The following is a 22,670-nucleotide window of genomic DNA, read 5'->3' on the forward strand; positions in this document are numbered from 1 at the left end:
GCTGAATCGCAGAGTTCCTTAGCATCCTATCCATTTTTAAGCATTTGGCTAGCGATTTGAAACGCATAATTTTGATCATTTTATATTTAGTTTTTTTTTTTGCATTCTTGTTGGAAATGATGCTCGAATGCCCATATTAACTGTCGGGTATAATTTGAGGCTCTCTTATAGAATGCTGGCGGAACATCAAAAAACGTACTGAGAAAATTATTATCTCACGTTGGCATCCCGAATATATGCATATGTTATATATGTTACTTAGGTTAAAAAGAATTTAAAAAAAATTGTGTATATGCAAATCGAATTTCCCAGAAAAAAATTCACTTCTCATATTCTGGAACACCCTAATCTACATTCATACGTATATCGAAAACATACAGTTGATAGTGTTGATTGTATTAGTTAGCTTTCGTTTTTGTTTGTTGGCATTCTAAAAGTATTATGGTGGAGATGGTGGGTTTATGGTTAAATGCCTTTGGAGCGCATTGAAATGGAAAACTGAACTTCTAGCTTATATTTAAACTATTGTAAATTTGCGAAATGGCGAACAACAACAACTTTTATATCGATTGGAGGTGCCTGAATTTTATATGCAAATACATTAAAATTAATTAATTTAAATAAACTTTATATTTTAGAAAAGTATGCTCTAGCAAATGCGAAATACATTTAAGTTTGTACACATTTCTATGAAATAACAATTAGAGTAAAACATTTGATATTGTTCGTTTAAAATACACATACATGTAAATAATTATAATCAATAAAATAATGTTCTATTAATACATTTTGATAATTATTCTATCAAATTTCTTAGTTTAGATAATTTTTTGAAGTACATGCAATTCTGATAAATAGAAATATTTTATGCAGATTAAAGTATGAACTGGCTATGCAGTAACATACATATGTATGTAGGAATGTATGTATGTATGCACAGAGAAATGCGAGCTAAGCTAGAGCGTTTTCAAGAAAATTGAAGAATGACGCATGAAAAAGGTAGGGACAAGCTAAAATATGTTATAATCAGGCTTAGAATTATAAGGCATTTGCCTATTTTGTCTGCTTATTCGTATGTGTAAACAAATTAAAGAATCACACGTTTTATGACTTCCTTGATTAAAAATTTAAATTTTAATTAAATTTTTTTTTGCCTTTTTTGACTATATTGCCTTCTTCTGCCTTTTCAGCATGTTTTGCCTTTTTAATATTTACCTCTTCAGAGAAGTTCGCTGTATTGTACCATTCGTGTGACTACAAAAAAAACATCTTGTTTAAATTTTTTTTTTTTAATTTTGTACCAACAGCCCACACGCACAAAACTGTAAAAAAGTACCAATTGTGTGACATTGAATTAAAATTTGTGCAGTGTTTAAAAATAATCCAACAAACTTTCGTAAAAATTTCGAGATTTTTTAATTATATTTCCTAGAAAGATACTGAGTACGTTTACACCAAAATTGTCCAATTTGGGGGATAATGAAGAGTTTCTTACTACATTTTTTTGGCCCCATGTAGTAAATTTTGTAAATTTTGAGGAAAATTAGCAGGCACATTTATTTTACTTCTAAAGAAGTTCCTATTTATGCCTTTTAAAAATGATAATACGAAAACATTTACAATTCCTGCATACCTAAATTGTATAAAAATTGTATACTCCCAAAATGATGTATAGTTTCAAAATAAAATGATGTGGAATTTCATTAGATACATAGAAATTTAAAGCTTGGCCACAGATACGTGTATTAAAAAACTGGCCAACAATCAGATTGGCTTATTATGTATCCGCCAGAAATAGAAAAATCAATTTAAATTACTTGCGAAAAAATCAATTTTCTACAAATTTGTTTTTTTTTTGCATTTTATCTAATTTAAGCTCTCCCATGACTGCAAATATGCATTTCAATTAAAAGTTTTTTTTGATATGAATCTGCGTAGCTGCTTTTTCAGAATTTGCGAACCCATTTTTATTACTTTTGGCCGCTGAATTCCCATTGTGTCACATAACCGAGTAGGTAGAGGTGTAAACTCTCATTCAGTAGGTCAGCGCAGACTTGTTTTTTTTAGCAGTGTCATAATTTGCCAACTGTGACATTCGGATTCAGTATATTGACGTACTTCGGTCCACAAAAAGATCGTTCCAGCCATATGCGCCAACCACTGCTTGATCAGTCTTCTACGCAGCAGCTACATATAAGGTCTGATTGAGCGTATTGGGTGAAAGACTAAAGCCCGTCATCTATTAGTTGATTCAAAAAAACTGCTTTTGATAGCAGAAAAAGAAACTGCGATGTCAGAAATTGGTATTGCTGTGAAAGAACTAATATGACGTAGGAAAACATCACCATCTCCCATAGAAAGGGAGGAAAAACGTTCGATGCCAAACGCGGTTTCAGAACTACTATTGCCAATAAGTGCTACTTTTGAGTGAGCAGGGAATTGAGAAGTTGAGTTAGCTCTGTCACACATAAATGTGAACAATGACAGTGAAGAGGCCTTTGGAATGCTCGAGAGAAAGATTCTGCAGAATGTTTGTGGGTTACGCGTTGGCGATGGAGAATATCGCAGATGCTGGGACAGTGAATTTTATAACGACTTGAACAGACGTTAGCGAATTTAAATAGGCGGTTTTGCTGGCTTTGTCAGTTGAAATATGTATGTGTGAAAGTATTCAACACGGAAACCCTCTTGTGGTAGGCGATGGAAAGACCAGATAGAGAAGGACTTGGTTTCATTTGACCTTTCCAATTGCCGTCAATATTTAGGTACAGAAGAGACACAGTTGGCGTGCTTTATTGAACCCGGCCAGAATTGCTTAGATAGTTACAACACCAAACACGAAGAAAAGGAGAAGCACTAAAATCTATTTGTCACAAGTAGCGCCTAATATGGATATCCGTATGAGTGAGCCGCCAACAATGTACATAAGTTAGGCAATTGCGCACCCCATTTCTACATCATTTTGTGCAACAGTGATAAGAACTAAGATATAAAACTTATTGCATTGTGAAAGAATGTAATTTATTTTTCCCATTACGTCATTGAAGTTAAAAAGTTATTATTTTTAAATATTTTCCATAGAATTTCATAATACCTAGTTAGCGGCATTGTTAAAGATCTTTCAAAATGCTGAGGCACGTTTCAAGTTCCAAATGTTGCTTTATTTGCCGAATTAGTCATTTCACGTGAGTAAAGGTGTTTCAGTAGGAAAAAGGGTGAACTTACTTGTTGTTAAAATTGAAGCCTTTCTCTGTTTATGTTTACTCTAAAGTCAAATGCCAGATGTCACACGTCATCGAATGCTTAATATTGAAATCAACATTTATGAATGAAATTGTCGCCAGTGAACGATAAGATTCTAGTTGGTAGCACACATACATATGTACGTACATTTGATAAGAAGATAAATGCATAATTTTATGCATACATACACAGACTATACACCCCGTGCTAAAATTATAAACACACCACATATTTAAAAGCCTTATCATTTTTTTTTTTAAATTTTCTTATTTATTTTTACAGGGCAATTCTGGCTAAGATAGTTCGAAATACTTTTGTTATTCTGACACAAAAGTATGTATTAGAAAAAAAGCTCTCTTTTTTTCTTTTGTTTAATTGCATTTTTTGTGATATTTCAAATAAATTTTTTTCTTAAACAAGTGGAAAAACAACAACAGTTTACTGGCTTAGCCAGCTGGGGTCGTTGGATCGAATCCCAGTTGAAGAAGTCTGATAAGAAGTAATCTCCGAAATAGCAGCTATAACTTCTACCAAAAATGTAAATTGAAATTTTATTTTTTTTACAAAAATTTATATATTTTTATAAAATATTTTTTTTTTAGTAATAAGGCATTTTATTACGAAAGTTTGTTGGTTTTTTTGCACAGCAAAAATTGGGAAATTCGGATTAACGATTTCTATCAAAGAGCTACTTAAATACAAAAAAAAATTAAAATTAAACAACAAAAAAATTAATTCTTAAAACTTGTCAAAATATTATGCGCTTATAGTTTTGACACGGGCTGTGTGTATGCAACTATTGAAGCGTAATGCGATATAATAGTGACGCATTTAAATGGCAAACATCGAATGGAACAACTTGAATGAAAAACCCTTGTGTTAAAGAAGGGAGGAGGGACAGAAAAAGAGCAGTGGCTTATCGGCCAGAATAAAGCATTATCAGTAGATACATAACTTTTAAGCTTTTCCAAAATCGGTAATGATTATTTTTACACTCTCGTTAATAAATAAATCAGTAAAAAAAAACTCGCAATACAAAGAGCGTGTGCTCGAAAAATGTATTTTCGAAAGTATGATCAGAAATGGAACACTAGTTGTGTTTTTTTTGATTTCTCGCAATAATAAATAATAGCTTTTGTTGATTGATGCGGTGTTTTTTTTTTTTTGATACAAACTGTTTACTTTGAATTTTTTTGCATATATTTTTTTATTGCTTGACTGTTGCTACAAGATCCTCCGCTACTACTCTACTGTGTACACATAAATGCATACCAGCAATTGTTATGAGAGCAAAAATTGACTCATTGCTGGTGATATATAAAAGCATGCCGGGTGTATGACTTCTCAATTCTTCACTTGATTTACAGCCAGCTGGACGTGCCGAGCGTTGAATGCTTTATAAAATTTTTTTTTTTTAATTTATTGCTTCACACCAAGCACAAAAACGAATCGCGTACACGTTTTGTCCTTAATTGGGTTCATATTTTATGTGTGTAAGTGTTTAATGTGAATAATTGTTAAAACTTAAAATGAATTTTGTTCTTGTAATTACTTGCACTGGTAGATATAAAAGTATAGTGCGCAAGTTTGGGAAGCCAGAGTGAATGTTATAAACAAATTGGCTTCAAAGCGTCATGGAACTATTTGCTAACAACAAAGTCATATTTATAGAAGTGCGCAGAAAAGTGAAAAATATATGTATATAAATAACAAAAATATTATGAAAACAGTTGTGTGTGTATACATATGTAGGTACGTGTTCGAAAGTTTATGTTTTGCTGAAAAACGAAACATTTTGAAACCAGCTAAAAACCATTTGTGTTTTTCACAAACGAAAACAACTGCAACTGAACGTAAACAACTTTTCAATTTTTTATCTGTAATGGTCGAATTTTTACTACGCAGCTAACAACTGACAATGTTTCAACTATAATATATTATGTATTTCAAATCCCATGCCCTAATCAATTCAAAAGATGAGCCCTTTTCACAGCTTTTTACCAGGCTTATAGTACTTAGATAAGTATTTATCTATCCAAATTGCCTGTAGTGTTTTGTACTGCTCATTTACCACAGCTATTTGCATATTTTTTTTTTTATAGCAATTACATGCGGCTACATGAATGCATGTACAGATATGTGTGTATTGTAAGTTTGCTATACGTTCGCACATTAGGCATTCAGAATGCAATAGAAGTGGTGGCAGCTGAACAATTGCACTTCCGTGCAAGTAGCATTTTATGTTTAAGAACACCGCTCGTAATCGCAAACAAGTAGGTAAATGCGACAAAAAACCAAATGCATACATAAGCGTGCTGCAAAAGCGCATTTATAAATTACTTTGGGTTCTACAGATAAATATGCTAATTTAGTGTTGCCTTCAACTTGCGGCACAGTTGTGGCAGTGTTGCTAGTTAATTACTTCTTCAGCGAATGAATTTCATTTAACTTAAACTTCCAAGCCAATGCACAAGATGGGTACATAGCTGGGTATACATATATATATGTATATATATGTATATATGTATGAATGTTTATGAAGAAGACGAGTTGCCATTTGAATATGTATAGCTCACATATTTCATACTTTCTTACTTTATTCTTAAAACTAAAGTTTTAAATTTATGTAAATAAACTTTCGCGATGTTTCCATAGCGAGTCAAATTTTTTTTTTTTTGTACTGTAAGCAACCTGTGGCAATAACTGTGGTTTTTACTCATCTTTTCAGTGGATTTGTTTCGGTAACTTTTTAATTTAGTCGCGACAGCCGCCAGATATTCTGTTGCGTATGGAAAAACTTTGAATTGCCTCTTTTGACTTTGTGGCGTTGCGCTTGTTACATGTGTATAAATGCCTACGCCAAAGGCTAATGGAAAAATGGAAAGCAGTATGTAGTTGTATGAAACACTGTAAAAGAATATGCATTCGTGTACTCAAACTCTGATTTTCAATAGAGGAGGCATGCATACTTGTGCACGCAATCCTTAATGGAAATTTATTGTCTTAATTTTTCTGATATTTTCTAAGCAAATACATATGTGTACATATCGCCAGCTTAGAGTGGAAAGTTCCTAAGTTAAATTTTTTAATTTTACGGAAGAGGGAAAAGCTTTTTATACCCATTTCCTTTAAGTATTTTGCAAATCTTTAAATACATTTTGCATGTTAAAAGCTAAGCAAAACTTCATACGAATAAGAAGATTGTGTAGATAGAAAAAATAGTATAGCCAAGTGATTAGCTCAGAAAACTGCTTTTCTCTTTTCTTTAATGCAATGCGGGCCAAAACGTGCCTTCGTGTTTTCACACGCTCGGCGCCACACTTATGCCATTGTGATAGTAATTATGTGACCGGAATTCCTTTAAAGCATTTCAGCAATCAAGAAAAAATTTAAGCATGCCCCCTTGCATCTTCTCTTAAGTATTGTGGAATTTATAGGAAAAATATTTTGAAGTCCTTTGAAATTATAATTTGCATTTTTTTTTTATTTTATGACCAAGTAGCGGCTGTGACCGGATGACACGACAGTCCGACGCTTTGAGTGCTGAATGTTTTCCCTTAATTTCTTAATTCTCATAACATTTGCGGCCACCAAATGGTTCAGCACTAACAGTTAAACGTTGTCAAAAGATGTTATTACAAGGTTGTGGATTCTCTCATACGGAGTGGAGGCAGTCTACTTTCAACGATTCCTTTTTAAGGAACTCTAGAAGTTTGAAGAGCTACTCAGAATAGTTTAAATTTTTGTTATAAAATGTAACTTTTTCGACGTTTTTTTCGGCGTAATTTTGTAGAACTTTCTTCTCCTTTTCAGGAACTCTAGAGCCTTTAAAAAGCTACTCAGAACAGTTTTAATTTTTATTTTTTTTCAAAAACTAAAGTTTTCGACTTTTTCGAAAAACAAAAATGTTTTTTCGGCGTGATTTTGCAGAACTTTCCTTTTCCTTCGCAAGAACTCTAGAATTATTGAAAAGATACTCAGAACAGTTTTACTTTTTATTTTTTCACAAATTTAACTTTTTCGACAGTTCGGAAAAAATGTTTTTTCCGCGTAATCTGGCTGAACTTTTTTTCCATCTCAGGAACTCTAAAACTATTGGAAAGCTACTCAGAACAGTTTTAAACTTTATTTTATGTTTTTTTTTTTCAAAATTTAACTTTACGACCTTTTCGAAAAAAACGTTCTTTTTCGCGTTATTTTGCGGAACTTTCTTTTTTCCTTCTCAGTAACTCTTGAACTATTGAAAAGCCCCTCAGAACAATTTTTTATTTGCCTTTTTGCCACATGTCGTATGTGAATCTGGCATACATACACAAGTTTTGAAATTTATTTTTTTTTTTGTCAAAATAATCCGAACTTTTTTTCCCTTTTCAAGAACTCAGAACAAGTTTTTTTTTGTGGTTTTGCATCATACCGTATGCCAACTTCCGAGACGTCGTCGAGTTTGAATTTTGAAACCAAACCATATTCAGTTAAAAAACTATAAACTACCTTTCCAATTACGTTTTTTTTCGAGATAGAATTTCAAAAGGTCTGGAAGTTACGAGTTTTTGAAGCTACGCCAATAAACGAAAACACAAACTACTCAAGGAAAACTGAATTCCCAGTTGGCCTGATAATGCGGATAGACTTTTTGCCTTCATTTTGTTTCATAGTCGTTTGTAACAATCGTCAGTGCGTATGAGTAACTTATGTATGTAAGTCGTCCGCATGCAGAATATTGCGTATACGACGTGTAGAACACATAAATATGTACTGAGAAAATATGTATACATCGATATATACATCCTACATAGCCTTAGCGCCAAAAGCTCAAAGAAAGGTAACCTTGCTAAGTCCAAAAAAAGCACAGAAAATGCGGTTATGCAAAAATAATACCAAAGGTTTTAGATAACCTCGAATCCTTCTGATTTACAGTGCGCCTTGCTTTGTTTTAGAGAGGCAAAATATTATATTCCAAGTCTTTCAAAACACTTGAAGAAACATGCTATACGACTATATTTTCCTTTCCCGTCAACTTTGTAAAAATCGACTTAGCAACTTTTTACTCTTACCTATGTCCAGAGTTTTAACTATATTTAATATATATAAATAATATATTGGCGCTTACACATACATATGTTAGTGTTTGGCCAAGCTTCTCCTCCGACTTGTGGCGTGCGTCTCGATGTAGTCACACAAAGCGGAGGGATCTACAATTTTACGCCGACTCCGAACAGCGATTGTATTTTTATGAGAAGCTGTTTTTCATGGAGGGACGACCGCTGTTAAGAAAAAACCTTTTTTCTATATTTTTTTTTGCGATGCTGCTTTGACCAGTGTTTGAACCCAGGTGCTGTGCGGAGTGGAAGCGCGCACTGCTTACCACAACACCACACCGGCCGCTAACTATATTTATTATGCTTAAATTTACAAGAAATATACATGCATACATAGTTTTCATTTATGTATATTGTTCATATTTATAAAAAAAAAACTATTTCTATATTAAAAACATGTTTACTTATATTGAGTAATCTAATGTATGTAGTTATTTTTCAACATTTCCTTGCAGAGGCAGCATACAATAATCAACTACAAACTTTTGACACCTATATACGTATGCAAACTTAGCCGCGCGCCCACTTCCGTCCTTTTACAAACACTGAAGTTGAAAAGTACATAGAGATTGCAACTCATAAACTTACATACATACATACATAACTTCATACGCACAGCGCTCACAGTGATGTCCTGGTTTAGTGGCATAACTGCGTCGTATGTCAGTGACTTCCGGTGTAAACGGAAGTTTCACGGCTATTTGTTTCTGGCATGTGCTTTACTGTTGATTGTGGTGCCAGTAAATTCACGTCCGAAGGAGACGGAGAGCGATGTTGTCGTACCTGTGGAAGATGGACTACCACTGAGCGAGGAGTATGGGGATGCCGATAACATTGAGGTGGGTTATAAACATACATACATAGTCTACATACATATGCACCCAATAAAAAAGGCATGCCAATATTAACCGCAGTGTACATACATGCGTCTGCATAAGTTTTAGTTGGTAACACAAAATTAAAAAATTTCATTTTGTCTTTGTGTAGTTTCATCAAGCTAAAATTGTGAACGGCATTTTGAAGGAGGATCATCCGGTTATTATGTATAAAGAGGACTTTGTTAGCGAAGATTTTGGTAAATTTCGTAAAATAAGAACGCGACGGTTCAATGAAAGCATTTAATTTTTTTTCCATTTCACCTACAAAACAGTACCGAAAAAGAACAACACTCATCGCCAGCGTAAACATAAAGATCCAGCTCATCGGCGACGTCGCATTGGTGATCACTTAAGCGCTGAGAAATATCATCCCTTGGAACCGGAAAAAATTTATTTCGATATATTATCGCCTTCACCGCTCGTTACTTCTGATGAATCGAAAGCTGCATCATCGAAGTTGCACGTCGAAGTCATCTCTTTGGCTGATGCCGATTCAAAAATGGTGCAAAGCGATGATGAAGTGAAGCGTGTGCTCCATAAGCGACCGAAAAAATTCCATCATCGTCGTCAACGTCGTGATGCGGACACAATTTCGCAGAATGAACATATTCTGCGCAAACGCAATCCATACTATAGCTTTAGAAAGGTGTCCACCAATGCCAATAGCATAAGTGGACCAGCGCATATAGCCAATTATTACTTGCCAAGTTATCCACCAGTTAAACGTTTTGAAAAGTAAGTATGTATGTAAATATATTATGCAGGTTTAATATTTACTAGCTATAATTTCAAGTTTGTTAATCGAATTGGAATAACGGAAATATTAGCAAGTTAACCTCTTTATGGTGAAAAAAATACGAAATCTCCAAATCGATTCATTATCATATTCTCTACTACTAGTGGTATTCCTTGACAAAGATTCCGTTGGTTCAGGTGCAGATGAAGTGGCTGCATAAATATTTAGAACCAGCGGTATCGTTGTGATGCTGCTTGAGGGGCTTTTTGCATTCCTATACGTACGTACGTAGTTAGAAATTCATCAGCGCCTGCTGCGCCTAGGTACACCAGACAATAAAACAATAAAGTTGAAATCTGCGTCCTCTAGACCCCACTAGGGCAGAGCAGTGCCTAGGATCTCTATTGAGATACAAATTTAGGTATAGGAAATGTTGAGAGTGGGATAGCGACCGAATTAGGATTGAGAATAAGATTAAGGTAAAGACTCAGATTAAGATTAAGATTGAGATTAAGGTTGAGATTATGATTAAGATTAAACTAAAACTAAAGATTAATTTGATGATTAAGATTATGATAATGATTAAGATTAATCAAGCAGGTTCTGCAATTCAATTCCGAGTGCATTTCAACCAAAGTACTTTGAAGCTTATATTGAAATTCGCTGGGAAATGAATTGCAGAACCTGCCTGAATATTAAGATTACGATTAAGACTAAGATTAAGACTAATATTAGGATTGAGATTAACTTTAAGATTAAGGCTAAGTTAAAGACTAACGTTTAGGTTAACATTATGATTACGATAAAAATAAAGAGTAAGATTAAGATTAATATTAATAATAACGATTGAGATTAATAATTCGATGAATATTGCTCTAAGGTCTAAGTTTTATAATAAGAATAAGTTGAATATAATTGTTCTTTATACTCCCGAAATGATCTCAAACAAGTCTTGAAATGATCCTGAAATGGTGATTTACAAGCCCCAAAATGATTTCGAACTAGTCACTAAATGCTCCTGAGCTATTTCCAAAATTATGCCGAACTAATTCCGAAATGTTCCTAAACTAGTCCTTAAATTGTCCTGTAATATTTTTGTGAACTAACCCTAAATTAGAAAAAGTATTTTCTAACAGCGATCGCCCCTCGGCAGCCAATGGCAAACCTCAAGGTGTATTTCTGCCATGAAAAAGCTTCTCGCGAAACCCATTTGCCGTTCGGAGTCGGCTTTAAACTTTAGGTCCTTCATTTCATGTAAAAACATCAAGACGCATCCCACAAAATGGAGGAGAAGCTCGTCCAAACGCTTACCAAAAGTGAAAGCGCCATAATATTATTATTATCCCGAAATAGTCTTGAACTAGTCCTGAAATGAAACCAAAATAGACCTGAGCCAAACCTGAACTCGTCCGAAAAATTTCCAGAACTAGTTTCAAATGATCCAAAACTAGTGCTGAAAGGTCTAAAAAGAGTTCTGAAATGATACCAAGCTAGTCTCGAAATAGTCCTCAACCAGTCAGTAAGAAGGCCCTATATGGACCTGAAATAGCCCTGAACTAGTCCAGTAAGGTTCATTTGTACACACCAGAAGCAGTTACAAATTTGCTGCTGGGCTAACGAAAATTCCACTCACACCGAGAGCTAAGATGCTTATACATGAAAAATGCATTAAATGCACTAAATTATAGAATGTTAGATTGTGAGGCTATTTAACCCCTAATTTAGCTCGTAGCGCTTTAAAAACACATTTGTTTAGTTCACTATAAAATACAGAATATTTCTAACAATCTAATTTTGCCTTACATTATCTCCTCTCAGACATCCAGTTCCTGGCGATTACTTTAACGGCCCTGTTAATGTCATTCAGTTTGCGTCAAGATTTGGTGGACCCTCCAATACTGATCGCGTAATTTGGCGTGATTATACACCAACAAGAAATCGTGAGTTAAAATAAAACTTTATTCTTAAACGAATAGCTTAGCACCTGGTACTAACCGCCATCACCTTGCAGCAAATCAACGTTTAAATATCACGATTGGAGCGCCAGCACCGCTTTTTCCTAAGCGCACCTCGCCCTCACCATTACCAGCAGTAAGTAAGTGCCATAATATAATAATTATCCTAAATCTGTGTTCTTTTTCTTAATATCTAATTTACACTTTCTTTAATTCTTCGCCACTTATATAGCAGCAGGACCCCCTAGCCGAACAACTGCTCAACCAAGCTTCGCTAATGAGGGATCTGTTCATCATTCCGTAATCACCGATGCGCCCGCCCAATATCCAACAGCAGCTCCACCAAAACCACCATCTTCCTCCACGGCCTGCGTTTGGGCTATCGCTAGCTGCTGCTCGCCAAACGATCGGACTGTGCGGTATAGTTGCTTCGAACGCTATGGTTGTAATTTAGTCTTTTTCGATTTAAATCCTTGCGCAGATAATATTCGCGATAATATCGTTGGATATTTGAATCAACAATTCGAATAAATTTCGAAGAGTATTTATTAGGCGTATGGGAGTTTTAATTTTCACAAAAAGCATTTATTAACCATAGTTTTTATTTAGTTTGTAAGCTTAAGCTATTTTTAAAGAGTTGATTACTTTTTGTTTTAATTTATAATACTTTTCGTGCACCTTTTTTTTATTTAATGTAGGTTTTAGTTTATGAATATAATGAATAATTTTTTTTAAAGATGTTATTCTAACTGCCTTAAACGTATATTAGATAAGTGTGCTTTAAAATTTTAAGTGAGATAATAACGAATAAAACTTGTAAATCTACTCTTGTTCATAAATAATTTTCGTTTAAGATAGCTTGAGAATTTTCTTGAATGTCTGTAGAGCAGAGTTAGTGTGAACCTAAAAATTTTAAATGTTTTTCAGAGCTATTAAACTTTTAATTTCAAACAGGAAATTTAATTAATTAAAAAATGTGGTGGTATGTTATCAAAGTACGCATATAATTTCAAGCCTTTGGCCGCCACGGTTGGTTCGGAATTCCAATTTTCTACCAGTTTTTCAAGAAGTGGTTTGCATAATACTGTCTTCCAAGGCGCCCAAAGTTTCCTCAGAGAAAGTAATGTAGAGAAGTTTAAGGTCGCGACCAATTCACTTGCCCACTTCCAGAAATAACGCGTTCACCAAATGTTTCCTTCAATAAATTGATTTGCCCTCGGCTGTCTTCTTCAGTCAACATTCCCTTCAATTATGCCACGTAATAATCGGCAATCATGTGCCTACAGCTCACCTTTGAGAGTAACATTTCTCATTTTTTTAATAAGTAAGGGCCAACTATTCTACCACTTGCACTCAACCTTCGAAATATAGCAATTATGCTTACTGACATGCTAATTGAATCAAAAAGGAGTCTCCGCACTGATTAGAACAGGGATTCTTAAACTTTTAAGATGATAAAACCCTTACTAAGCCGCCAATTTACTGTCAAAAATTTTTCATGCACATACAACTTGTATGGGACCAACCGAGATTGAACGGCGTGCGTATGAAGCTAACTCAATTTCTAATTTTTGTTCTGCGTGACATTTTGATTTGACGTTTCGCTCAATGGCATCAAATGCAAATGCAAGCAAGCCAATTTCGGGTGACGCAAAAAAAAATCGAAGGCGTGTGTGTGTCAGAAAATGCGAAAAACTATTTCGTGGCACATGCTAATCATATGGGCAAGGGAGACCTTACCTTTTCTTTTCAACAAATTATAACACAGACTCGCTCGAGCTTTTGCTTAAAGGTAAATAAAAGCTCTGCGTACATTTTAAGTGTATAATTTCAAAAATGAAAAATTTTGAGTTGTGCCACGTTTGAAGATAATGTGTGATCTATTATGATACTCATAATAATTATATGTGTCTAAAATCATTTCTCATGATTTGCATACTGAAATTTGTAGGCTGCAGCAAATCGCGCCGGCTAAGCTGATAACTATTCAAAATATTTATTTTAGCATTAATGAAAATATAAAGGCCAACCTGTTGCTTGTACGTACATACAACGCAAAACGTTTGTGCATCACTTGTCCTTTTAATACATAGCAGTTATTGGGTTTAATGTACAAATTGAGTTACATTACAATTATCATGTAAAATTGAATCACGCCTGTCTAGCACGGCTAGCGATTATAGCATCTCTCCTACACATAAATCTATGTACAGTATGGCCTCTATATTACGCTAATGAGAGTGAGCTTATCGCTGGCCCATTCTGAATCGTTGAAATGTGAGATAGGCAAAGTTGTGCGGCTGCGAATCGTTTGGCCCATTCATTTTGCTGCGAGCATAGAAAGCTCGTTAGGTTGTTAGTGTTAGTGTTAGGTTAGCCTGGATGGGAGTAGCTTAGCGTGCGCCAATTACGCTGTAGTGATGTTGTTGTCAATTCGGCTCACCTGCTGTAGAGGTGCAGCTGCAAAGGGGCGGCATACATATATACAGTTTAGAGTGAGTCGAATTAAAGGTGGGACGTTATTAAGAAAATTTGAGAGAAGAGATAATGTGAAACGTAAATGGAATGCAAATTTACGCAAATGTGCGTTATCTTCTTGCATATGTATGTGTGGATGTATGTATGTATACAAGTAATTTCAGGTAGGATAGCTATTCGTAAGATCGTTTTTCCAGTATGATGCGCTAAGATATTAAACTTTATATTTCCGCGTTATTTTCGGGGTTAAGAAATTAATATGTTGAACAAGTCATAATACACATTTAAAAAATATGCAGTGATTAGATCAAATTATTACAAACATGATTTAATCTATTCACTGGATTATTTTTTTGACGTTGCGGATGCCAAGCCCAGATCACAACCCCTTAAATCAGCCGATTTAATTTTTGTCAAATCAATTTGTCACTAAAGTGTCATTGTTTTTTAATTTTTTTCACAAAATTTCAAAATATATATGTAATTTTATGTAACACATTTTTATAAAAAGAAGCGATTGAAAACCATCTTTTGGAACGCTCGTTCAACTAAGGGGCACAAACGCTGATTTTTGGGCGTTGCAAAGGATCGATGCTCTCCGACACACATATGTTATGTAAAAGTAATCAAATAGAGCTTAATTTAATTAACACGGTGTATAAATTTGCACACAGTAAGGGCCGATTTCTGAAGTAGCCTATGTCTAAAGTTCAGCATTTATATTATCGGTTTTTAACACGATAAAACCATAGTAAGTTCTCTCAATTCGTCGGCTATGATTTTTTTAAAGAGTGTCAACATAGTAAAAAAATACTTGTAAAAAGGAATTGTTCAAAGTTGTTGTTGTTTGAGATTGAAAATGAGAATATGTGTGTGAGTTTGTGTGTAAAATTTTAAAACTAAATTGCTTGCAAACGTCAAGAATTTGATAAATTCCTCTCTGCGGTTCTACCATCTTATTTGTTATCATGGCTTTTTAATGTATGTATCTTTCTTGGTTTTTAATGCAACCTTTAAATATAAAGTGAGCTTAAAAGTTACAGGTTACTTGAGAAAACGACCCCAAGAGAGGAAACTGGCCAATAAAAAAGAACACAATTATTATTATACTAATGTTACTTTTTGTTGATAAAATAAATCCCCATTTACACATAGTTATTCATAAAAAAAAATTGGAATGATTCATTCATTTCTCAAAAAGTAGCCTGTCGCAAAGTGATTTATATGCAGCTTATGGAGAATTTCGTAAGCTTTCATTTGCAATGCTTCTTATTAAGGTTGTTCAATTGGTTCGTAAGATATACATGATTAAGTGGAAAAACTTTTTTAGCTGAATTACGGTAAGTTGGAAATATCTCGAAAACCTATCCGCAGAAAAAAAACTTAGCTTACAGACTAAAATCCACTGTTCCTCAAATGTAACGACATCGACCATCTCTACTACATCAGCAGTGGATTGAGCTATTCATGAATTATTTTTGCTGAAAACCAGTGTTATTTGTAATAAGTACATATGTATAAACGGATGATCGACTGGCCGTCTACTTTTAAAACAGTGTTTCTTGCATTCACGAAGACGGGGACTACTGGAATATTTTAAGCTGGGGATTTTTTTGCCAAAATTAAAAAAAATATCATAACTCAATTTTTTTTTGGAAATCGGAATTTTTTACAATAAATAATATTTAAGACATTTGTTTAAGAAAAAATAGATTTTTACGAAAACCCATATTCTAAAAAAAACGGTTTTTTTTTAAGGAAAAAAATATGCTAACCGAATTAGAAAAGAAATCACCAACCTCAGAAATAAGGCTCTTTTGGAGAAAAAATATTTCCAGTAAAACTATTTCTTCTGGGAAAAAATTATTTCTTTAGAATAATTTGGAAAATATCTGTAGGAAAAAAGCTTTGATAAAAAAATTTTTTTTATAAAAAGTTAATTGTTCCAGGTAAAAATATATGAGATTACAAATTTGTTATAACGAAAAACTAGGAATAAATTACTTTTCATATTAAATGCATGAACATTATTAAAAAAAAGTTATTTTTTAACATACATTTCTTTTTTTACATCAGATTTTGATTACTCAGCCTTCAATGCTTATGGTCCTGAGAGGGCTAATGCAAAAACTGTTACATAGCTGCATATATTTACTTAAGTTTAAATTTGTGTAAGAATATTTCTTAATACAGAGTTGCCAGGTTTTTTTTTACCATTTTACCATAAAAAAAGTATATATATTTTTTATCAACTTACCGCTGCCACCATCGTATGATTTTATAGTGGAACCGCTGGTGTTGGATCTTTTTATTTCGCGTCGTCCCATTTTATTTGCTGGTGGCGTAGCTAAAACGGGTATTACTGCCCCCTTATTTGCTGCTGTTGACAAACTTAGTAGCTCTTCTGCTTCTCTGCTAAATTCAGCCTCAAATTCAGCTTGTGGTTGTTTTGAAAAGTGTGAATAATGTTGTCGCGATTGTTGTTGATGTTGAATAATTTTGTTTGGTTGGGGGTGGGGGTGGTGCTGCTGGCTCTTTTGCTGGTGGTGTTGGTGTTGGTGCTGGTGCAAATGTGGTTGGTAATAGTGTGAGTGATGTTGTGGCTGGTAGAAATTTTTGGGTGAATTTGTGGCGGATGTGAGGGCAGGGGTGCTTGTGGTGGATGCGGCTAACGCTACAGCTGTTGTTGTCGCCAGCGATGGGGTGGAACCGGTTGCCAATAAAGCGAGATTTGGTGGGAATTCAAAATAGTTCACCTGCAATTGATTGCACGGTGAACTGCAAGTTGCTGCTGGCGGAGTGGTTGTTGCGTCTACTCTGTGGGATGTGGATGCTGCTGCTGCTGCTGTTTTACTGCCACCTTTTATAATATCATTTGTGCGATTAGTATTGATGAGATGATTGATAGTGCCTGCAACTGTGATGGTGCTTTTTGTTTTGTTGTTGTTGTTGTTGTTGATGGTAGTGGTGGTGTTAGTAGCAGTGCAAGAGCTGCTGGCGCTGTGCGGTGTAGGTGGTGGGGGTGGACAAGCGTTGATGCTACCGCTGCTGCTGCTGCTGGCGCCAAATGATGACTTTCGCAACGATAACGGCCTCAGACCCTTAGCAGGGTGGAGTGGGTACTATCGGCCAGCAATACGAACCCAATCGCGATGGTCACTATTATACCAGACACCTGTAATGAGTACAAACATAACACAATGTAAAGTAAATGGGCGGAGTTTTTTCTTCAATGGTTGCAAATACAAACGCATATGTTTATAAAACATGCACATTAGGCTGGGTAGATTTTGAAGGGGAAAATAGATGAAATTTATTTTATATTATCATCGATATTATATCGTCGTGCTAAGAAAGCCTTCGGAGACCACCAGTTCGTGCTACCATTCGGCTTGCAATATCTAGAGGCATATCGTTCAAAATGACGTAAACCGCCAGCGTAGGCGTGGTAATTAATGACCAACTCATGCCTATTAGGGCAATCCGCTGTATGCGCTATAGTTGCTCAGCTGCTGTAGCCTCCTATAGTGAGTGCCACTAGAAAAGTGCTCCGTTGAATAAGATATTTAGGCTTAACTAAGGTTTCGTAGCGCTAATAAATTATGGACTTCGTGCGAGAGGCCTTATCTCTTTCCAACAGCTCGCCTGCAGAAGCATAAGGCAACCGACATAAGGCCAAAATTCGCCAGTTCATTTATAAGGTCACTTACAACTGCGATCACGAACTGCAGGTGTTCACACACTCTGCCACGACAGTTCTGTCGCCAAGTAAGTTGTAAATGAGTCTTATTTGGAGTAACATCTGATTCCCAATTTTTGTTTTTGCCGCAAAAAAAATTAATTCAATTTGCATTAAAACTTAAAGAAATTTAGTAAGTATAAATTTTAATGAAATGCATTGATTGAGCTAATTGCACCTAATTATATTTTAATTCATTCATTTCTTTCACCAAATAATCGATTTCATTATTTTTTCTGTTTGAGGCAATCTATTCAGGCGCTTAATTTGGCGAGCGTCAAGCCTGACCACCAAAGATTAATCAGCATTGTGCTGCTACAACAACATTAGCATATAAACCAGCAGGTTGAATGGCATGCCATTAAGCGTACAACAAAATGCAATTACCGAATTTCAATGCAGCTGCTCGAGCATGCACATTAGGCTATGAAAATTTTATAATTTATTTCCACATGCATTAGGAGCAACAAGTGTTTTAATACAAACTATAAAATTCCGTGACATTATCCATTTTATTTTGCCACAACACATAGATATGTAAATTTGTACTCGCACATACATACATTAGCGGGCTGATTGTTTAAAGGTAATTTAGAGATCGCTACCTGTCGATTTAAGTCAGAAAATAGGATTTTGTAGATTTATGAGTTTTTGAATGATTATTTTTGATTCGATTTCAAAGATCGAATATGATCTGAGAAGAGTATATATGTATAGGCCTTTAAAATGGTATATAATAATCTATTATGGGACCAGGCTTGAGTTCTATATAAAATTATATCTATTTTAAAATAAACTGATACCTCATTTGTTGCAATCGCATAAAAATTGTCGACCTTAGGTGACTTTTCTTAAATAACTTAAATTAAATTTTCGTAAACAGGTCCGTGATTTTCTGCCGATTTCGAAAATATTCAAGAGGGTAATTAAGGAGGCCAAGCAAAATGTGAGTACCAAATTTGGTCGAGATCGCTCGAGTAGTTTTTGAGATACGCATATATCATACAAGTGGGCGGTACCAGCCACATTTTCCTAAAATTTCTTGGAAAACCACTTCTTTGCTAAAGTGCGATTGTAAATATCAATTTTGAATAAACATTGATGAATTACTTAGCCACACTGCAGATGGGCCTTTATACTCATAGGAAGTTCAAAAGTTACCCAAAGTAACATCTCAAATTTGTAATCACAATGACTTATCAAGACTCAACGAAACGACGCATTTTGCTTTCCTTACTTAACTAAATCAGCTAATTAGTACTTAAGTTACATTGTATGACAATGTGAATCCCCTTCGTTTAGGTTGGAAAATGAACTAAGTACGCTTTTGATTGTGCATCCTATGTTTCTTAAATTTTTAAATATATACATAATTTTTTAAATCTAAAAAAAAAATTTTTTCACTTTGGACCACGTTAACCAATTTCTACAATCTTTTTAGAGGAAAGGTGATACCTCAGAGGCGGTCTCATATTAATTTGGTTTAGATGCGATCATTGGTTAATGAAGAAATTAACGGTAGTCTTAAATTTTTGTATAGCGTTTTTCTACAGATAGTCAACAAATTTTGCACAGGCGAGAGAAATTCTCTAAAAATGTCCGCTTTGAAAGTGGCATTAGTCATTTGGATTAGGTCTGCCAGACATATTGACATCAACACCACAAAGTGGCGGAGACTTTTTAAACTACCCAATATTTTAAAGCAATAAGCAAATCTTATTCAAAAATGGTCTCCTTAAAGATCGAAATACATGAATTATCTCTAAACCTTTCCATTCAATGATCCACAGGACTTGGTTGCTCAGAAATAATCAAAAACATATTTGTATCTTAAGTTTATGTTAATGTGGCAACATGCTTTTCTATGCCACCTTATGAATCACCCATTAGTTTTACCACACCACCGTAGCAGCAGTCGTTTCCCTTAAATATACTAAAAGTCTCTCATATTTTCTTTACCTTTTCAAATGAAGATTTTTTTTTAATCTTCAGAGGATGGTTCTTTCAAGTGATAAGCGGATTTTTGCTTAATTCATTAGCAAACAAGTATGTAAATAGTTAATTAGACAAACCACGACAATACACAATCACACATACATACATACATACTTATGAACATGCATTAGCTGCAGTCACTCAGTCATTCAATCATTCATTCATTTATCTCCGTTTATGCGCTTCTCCGGCACTTTCCACTGAATTAATGACAAGTCGTACACCAAAGTCTCGATCTTTTTGCCGCTTCTATAGAACGCTACGTCATTTACATTTCAATCGATTTCGAATTGAATTACCATCGGATGACACCAGCTGAACACGGACATGTACATGCATGTGCATACATGCGTTCAGCAGCTCTTGTCAACTACAAAGGACATTAACAATGGATGCGACAGTTGAAGGATTAATGCCATGAGCGAAGAGAAAAACCGAGACTAACCGGAAAAGAGATAAACAAAATAAAACACAAAGCAAGAAAGCTTGAACAAAGCATGAAGGCAATACAAATACCGACTATGGGGCAAAAAAGCAGAGCCCGCAAATAAGTACATAATTGTGCATGGCTGAAAAATGCTGGAAGGAAACAATTTTTAGCCCCGCTGTCGATTTCAATTTGCTTAACATTTTTCGGGAAAAAGAAAATAAAAATTCTTGTTGCTTTTGCATTGCGGAATTAATAAATTCATTTGCATTGTTGAAACGGAAGAGTGCGTACTAGCACAGAACAGCACAACATCACACAGGACAACAGAGCGCGCGGTTGATTGCCAAACGAAAATAGACCAAAACTAAAAATGCTGAACAAGGTGAAAATTTCGTTTCACCACAGAGCAACCGCCTGCACTGTCGGGCGGATATTGAGTTCTTTATCGGCACTGGCGAATGGCGCTAATGGAGTCAAGGATAACGACTTGTTGCCAAGAATACATAGATACGCATTGGCTGCATACACTCGTCTGCAATATTTTTATTATAAGAACTTTTGCTTTGTCCAATACAAAAATAGTGTTGCTATGCAAAAATGGTTTTTAATGTAAAAATTATTAGTTTAGGTTGAATGGATCGAAGAGCAGAACCTTGCTCACTCATATTCCAAGAATAACACGCTGAGATAACATTTGGGTTAGGTGTTAGTCTCCTTCGATGTTAAGAGCTTTTATTTCCACCTGTGAGATATCTGCTAGTATTGCAAGGTTTGCCGAGAGTGCGCAATCTTCTTCTTTAATCCTGCTGTTCCACAGGATGACAGAGTTTTCCCGTTCAAACGGGGTCACTGATGTTCCTACCGGTTTCTCTCTAATTCAGCACACTTCTACTTGATATACCGATGACCCGTTATGTTGCCTAGGATATCTGTGGAGCTTAAACAATTATGTGTTTCTTTGAATGCATACTTAAGGAATAAGGCTTTATTAAGTTATCTAAAATCTAAATTTTTAAAGGGGCATCTAAATATCGTGATTTCAGCGTCATCTATGTTTTGGGTCCGGGTCATACGATAAAGACGGGTTCTCTAAGTACCTCACCTCTTTACATCAAATTTCAAAGTCATGTATCGACTCCAATTGAGACCAAAATTTATATGCGATATCTTCGAATAGTATCGATTTTGGGTATTAGATGAAAAAAAAATAATTTTAATTTTTGCAGTCTCCATAGAGGAATATGAGCTTTGGCCCCTGTGCGACACGCTTTAACCGTCTCTAATCGGGACCAAAATTTTTGTGTGATATCTGTGACCGTGGTATTACCGATAAAAGGGTGATGTAAGTCCAAAAGTCGAAATGGTGCCGCAGAAGGCGCGTTTATTTCCCTGTATCGTGCTATATTTGAATGCCAACGTGAATTTTTTCTTGGCCAATCAGATGTTTCATTTGGCTCGCTGGCTTAAAAATTAGTTTCGCTTTGCTATTTGAGTGGGCTATGCAAAAATTCTTATTTACACCAATTTAGTGACGTGTATTTGGCGCATTCGGTTTTGTGGTCATGTGTTACAAATTATCAAACCTTAAGTGATTTAGGAAATGTATTAAATCTAAAAGTTATGTACCAGTGTACTTAACTGGAAAAAATGTGCCATATATTGTATATTTTGGCCAATTTGGCAACCGTGATAAAACCGCCTGTGAAATCAATTGATGATCGAAGACTACAATCGGCATGACATACATATATACTTGTGTACATAACTATAAAAATTAAACTTATGTACTTGCATTAACTGCCTTTTACTGCGTTACTGAAACAACATTTTATTCAAATATCTGCTTTAGCTATGAAGTTCAATTTGTTTTCCAATTAAAGTTTGAAGGGAAAATTGTACAAGTCAAATTGTACCGTTATTTGTTGTAATGCGTTGATGGATTGAGTTTGTTTAATGAGTTCAGTTTATTGATAATTGATTGATGTATTAGGTAGTGTAAAGCGCACTCATACATACATACCCTGTAGGGAAACCGCGGACCAGTGAATCAAATTTCTAGTTCCGTACTAGGTCTTTATCGCCAAAAAGGAACTAGTCCAAAATCGGCGAAAAGTGGT

At 34.8% G+C, this 22,670-nt stretch overlaps 2 protein-coding genes across 4 annotated transcripts in view; one reads left to right on the forward strand and one right to left on the reverse strand.

Moving 5' to 3' along the window:
• The window catches only part of LOC108359514 (uncharacterized), a 101,220-nt gene extending 83,733 nt beyond the window's left edge, over nucleotides 1-17,487 (reverse strand). The window contains exon 1 of the mRNA XM_017611415.1: nucleotides 16,647-17,487. Coding sequence (XP_017466904.1) covers nucleotides 16,647-16,716 — 70 coding nt within the window. The 5' untranslated portion in view covers nucleotides 16,717-17,487. The remainder of the gene's footprint in view (nucleotides 1-16,646) is intronic.
• Nucleotides 8,940-12,530, forward strand: LOC108359512 (uncharacterized). 3 transcript variants are annotated; one of them, XM_017611410.1, is made up of 6 exons: nucleotides 8,940-9,181; nucleotides 9,330-9,417; nucleotides 9,493-9,955; nucleotides 11,775-11,896; nucleotides 11,968-12,051; nucleotides 12,144-12,530. In XM_017611410.1, the coding sequence occupies exons 1-6, from the start codon at nucleotides 8,972-8,974 to the stop codon at nucleotides 12,440-12,442; spliced, it is 1,266 nt and encodes a 421-aa protein (XP_017466899.1). In that variant the 5' UTR covers nucleotides 8,940-8,971; the 3' UTR covers nucleotides 12,443-12,530. The 3 variants fall into 3 exon arrangements, with proteins under 3 accessions (XP_017466899.1, XP_017466901.1, XP_017466900.1); XM_017611412.1 differs by having other exon boundaries at nucleotides 11,968-12,047; nucleotides 12,147-12,295; XM_017611411.1 differs by having other exon boundaries at nucleotides 11,968-12,047; nucleotides 12,144-12,294.
• Nucleotides 17,488-22,670: the final 5,183 nt, after the last annotated feature.

Source organism: Rhagoletis zephyria, unplaced genomic scaffold (genome assembly GCF_001687245.7).
Source record: "Rhagoletis zephyria isolate East Lansing unplaced genomic scaffold, Rhagoletis_zephyria_1.1 Rzeph_scaffold_00402, whole genome shotgun sequence".
Lineage (NCBI taxonomy): Eukaryota > Metazoa > Arthropoda > Insecta > Diptera > Tephritidae > Rhagoletis > Rhagoletis zephyria.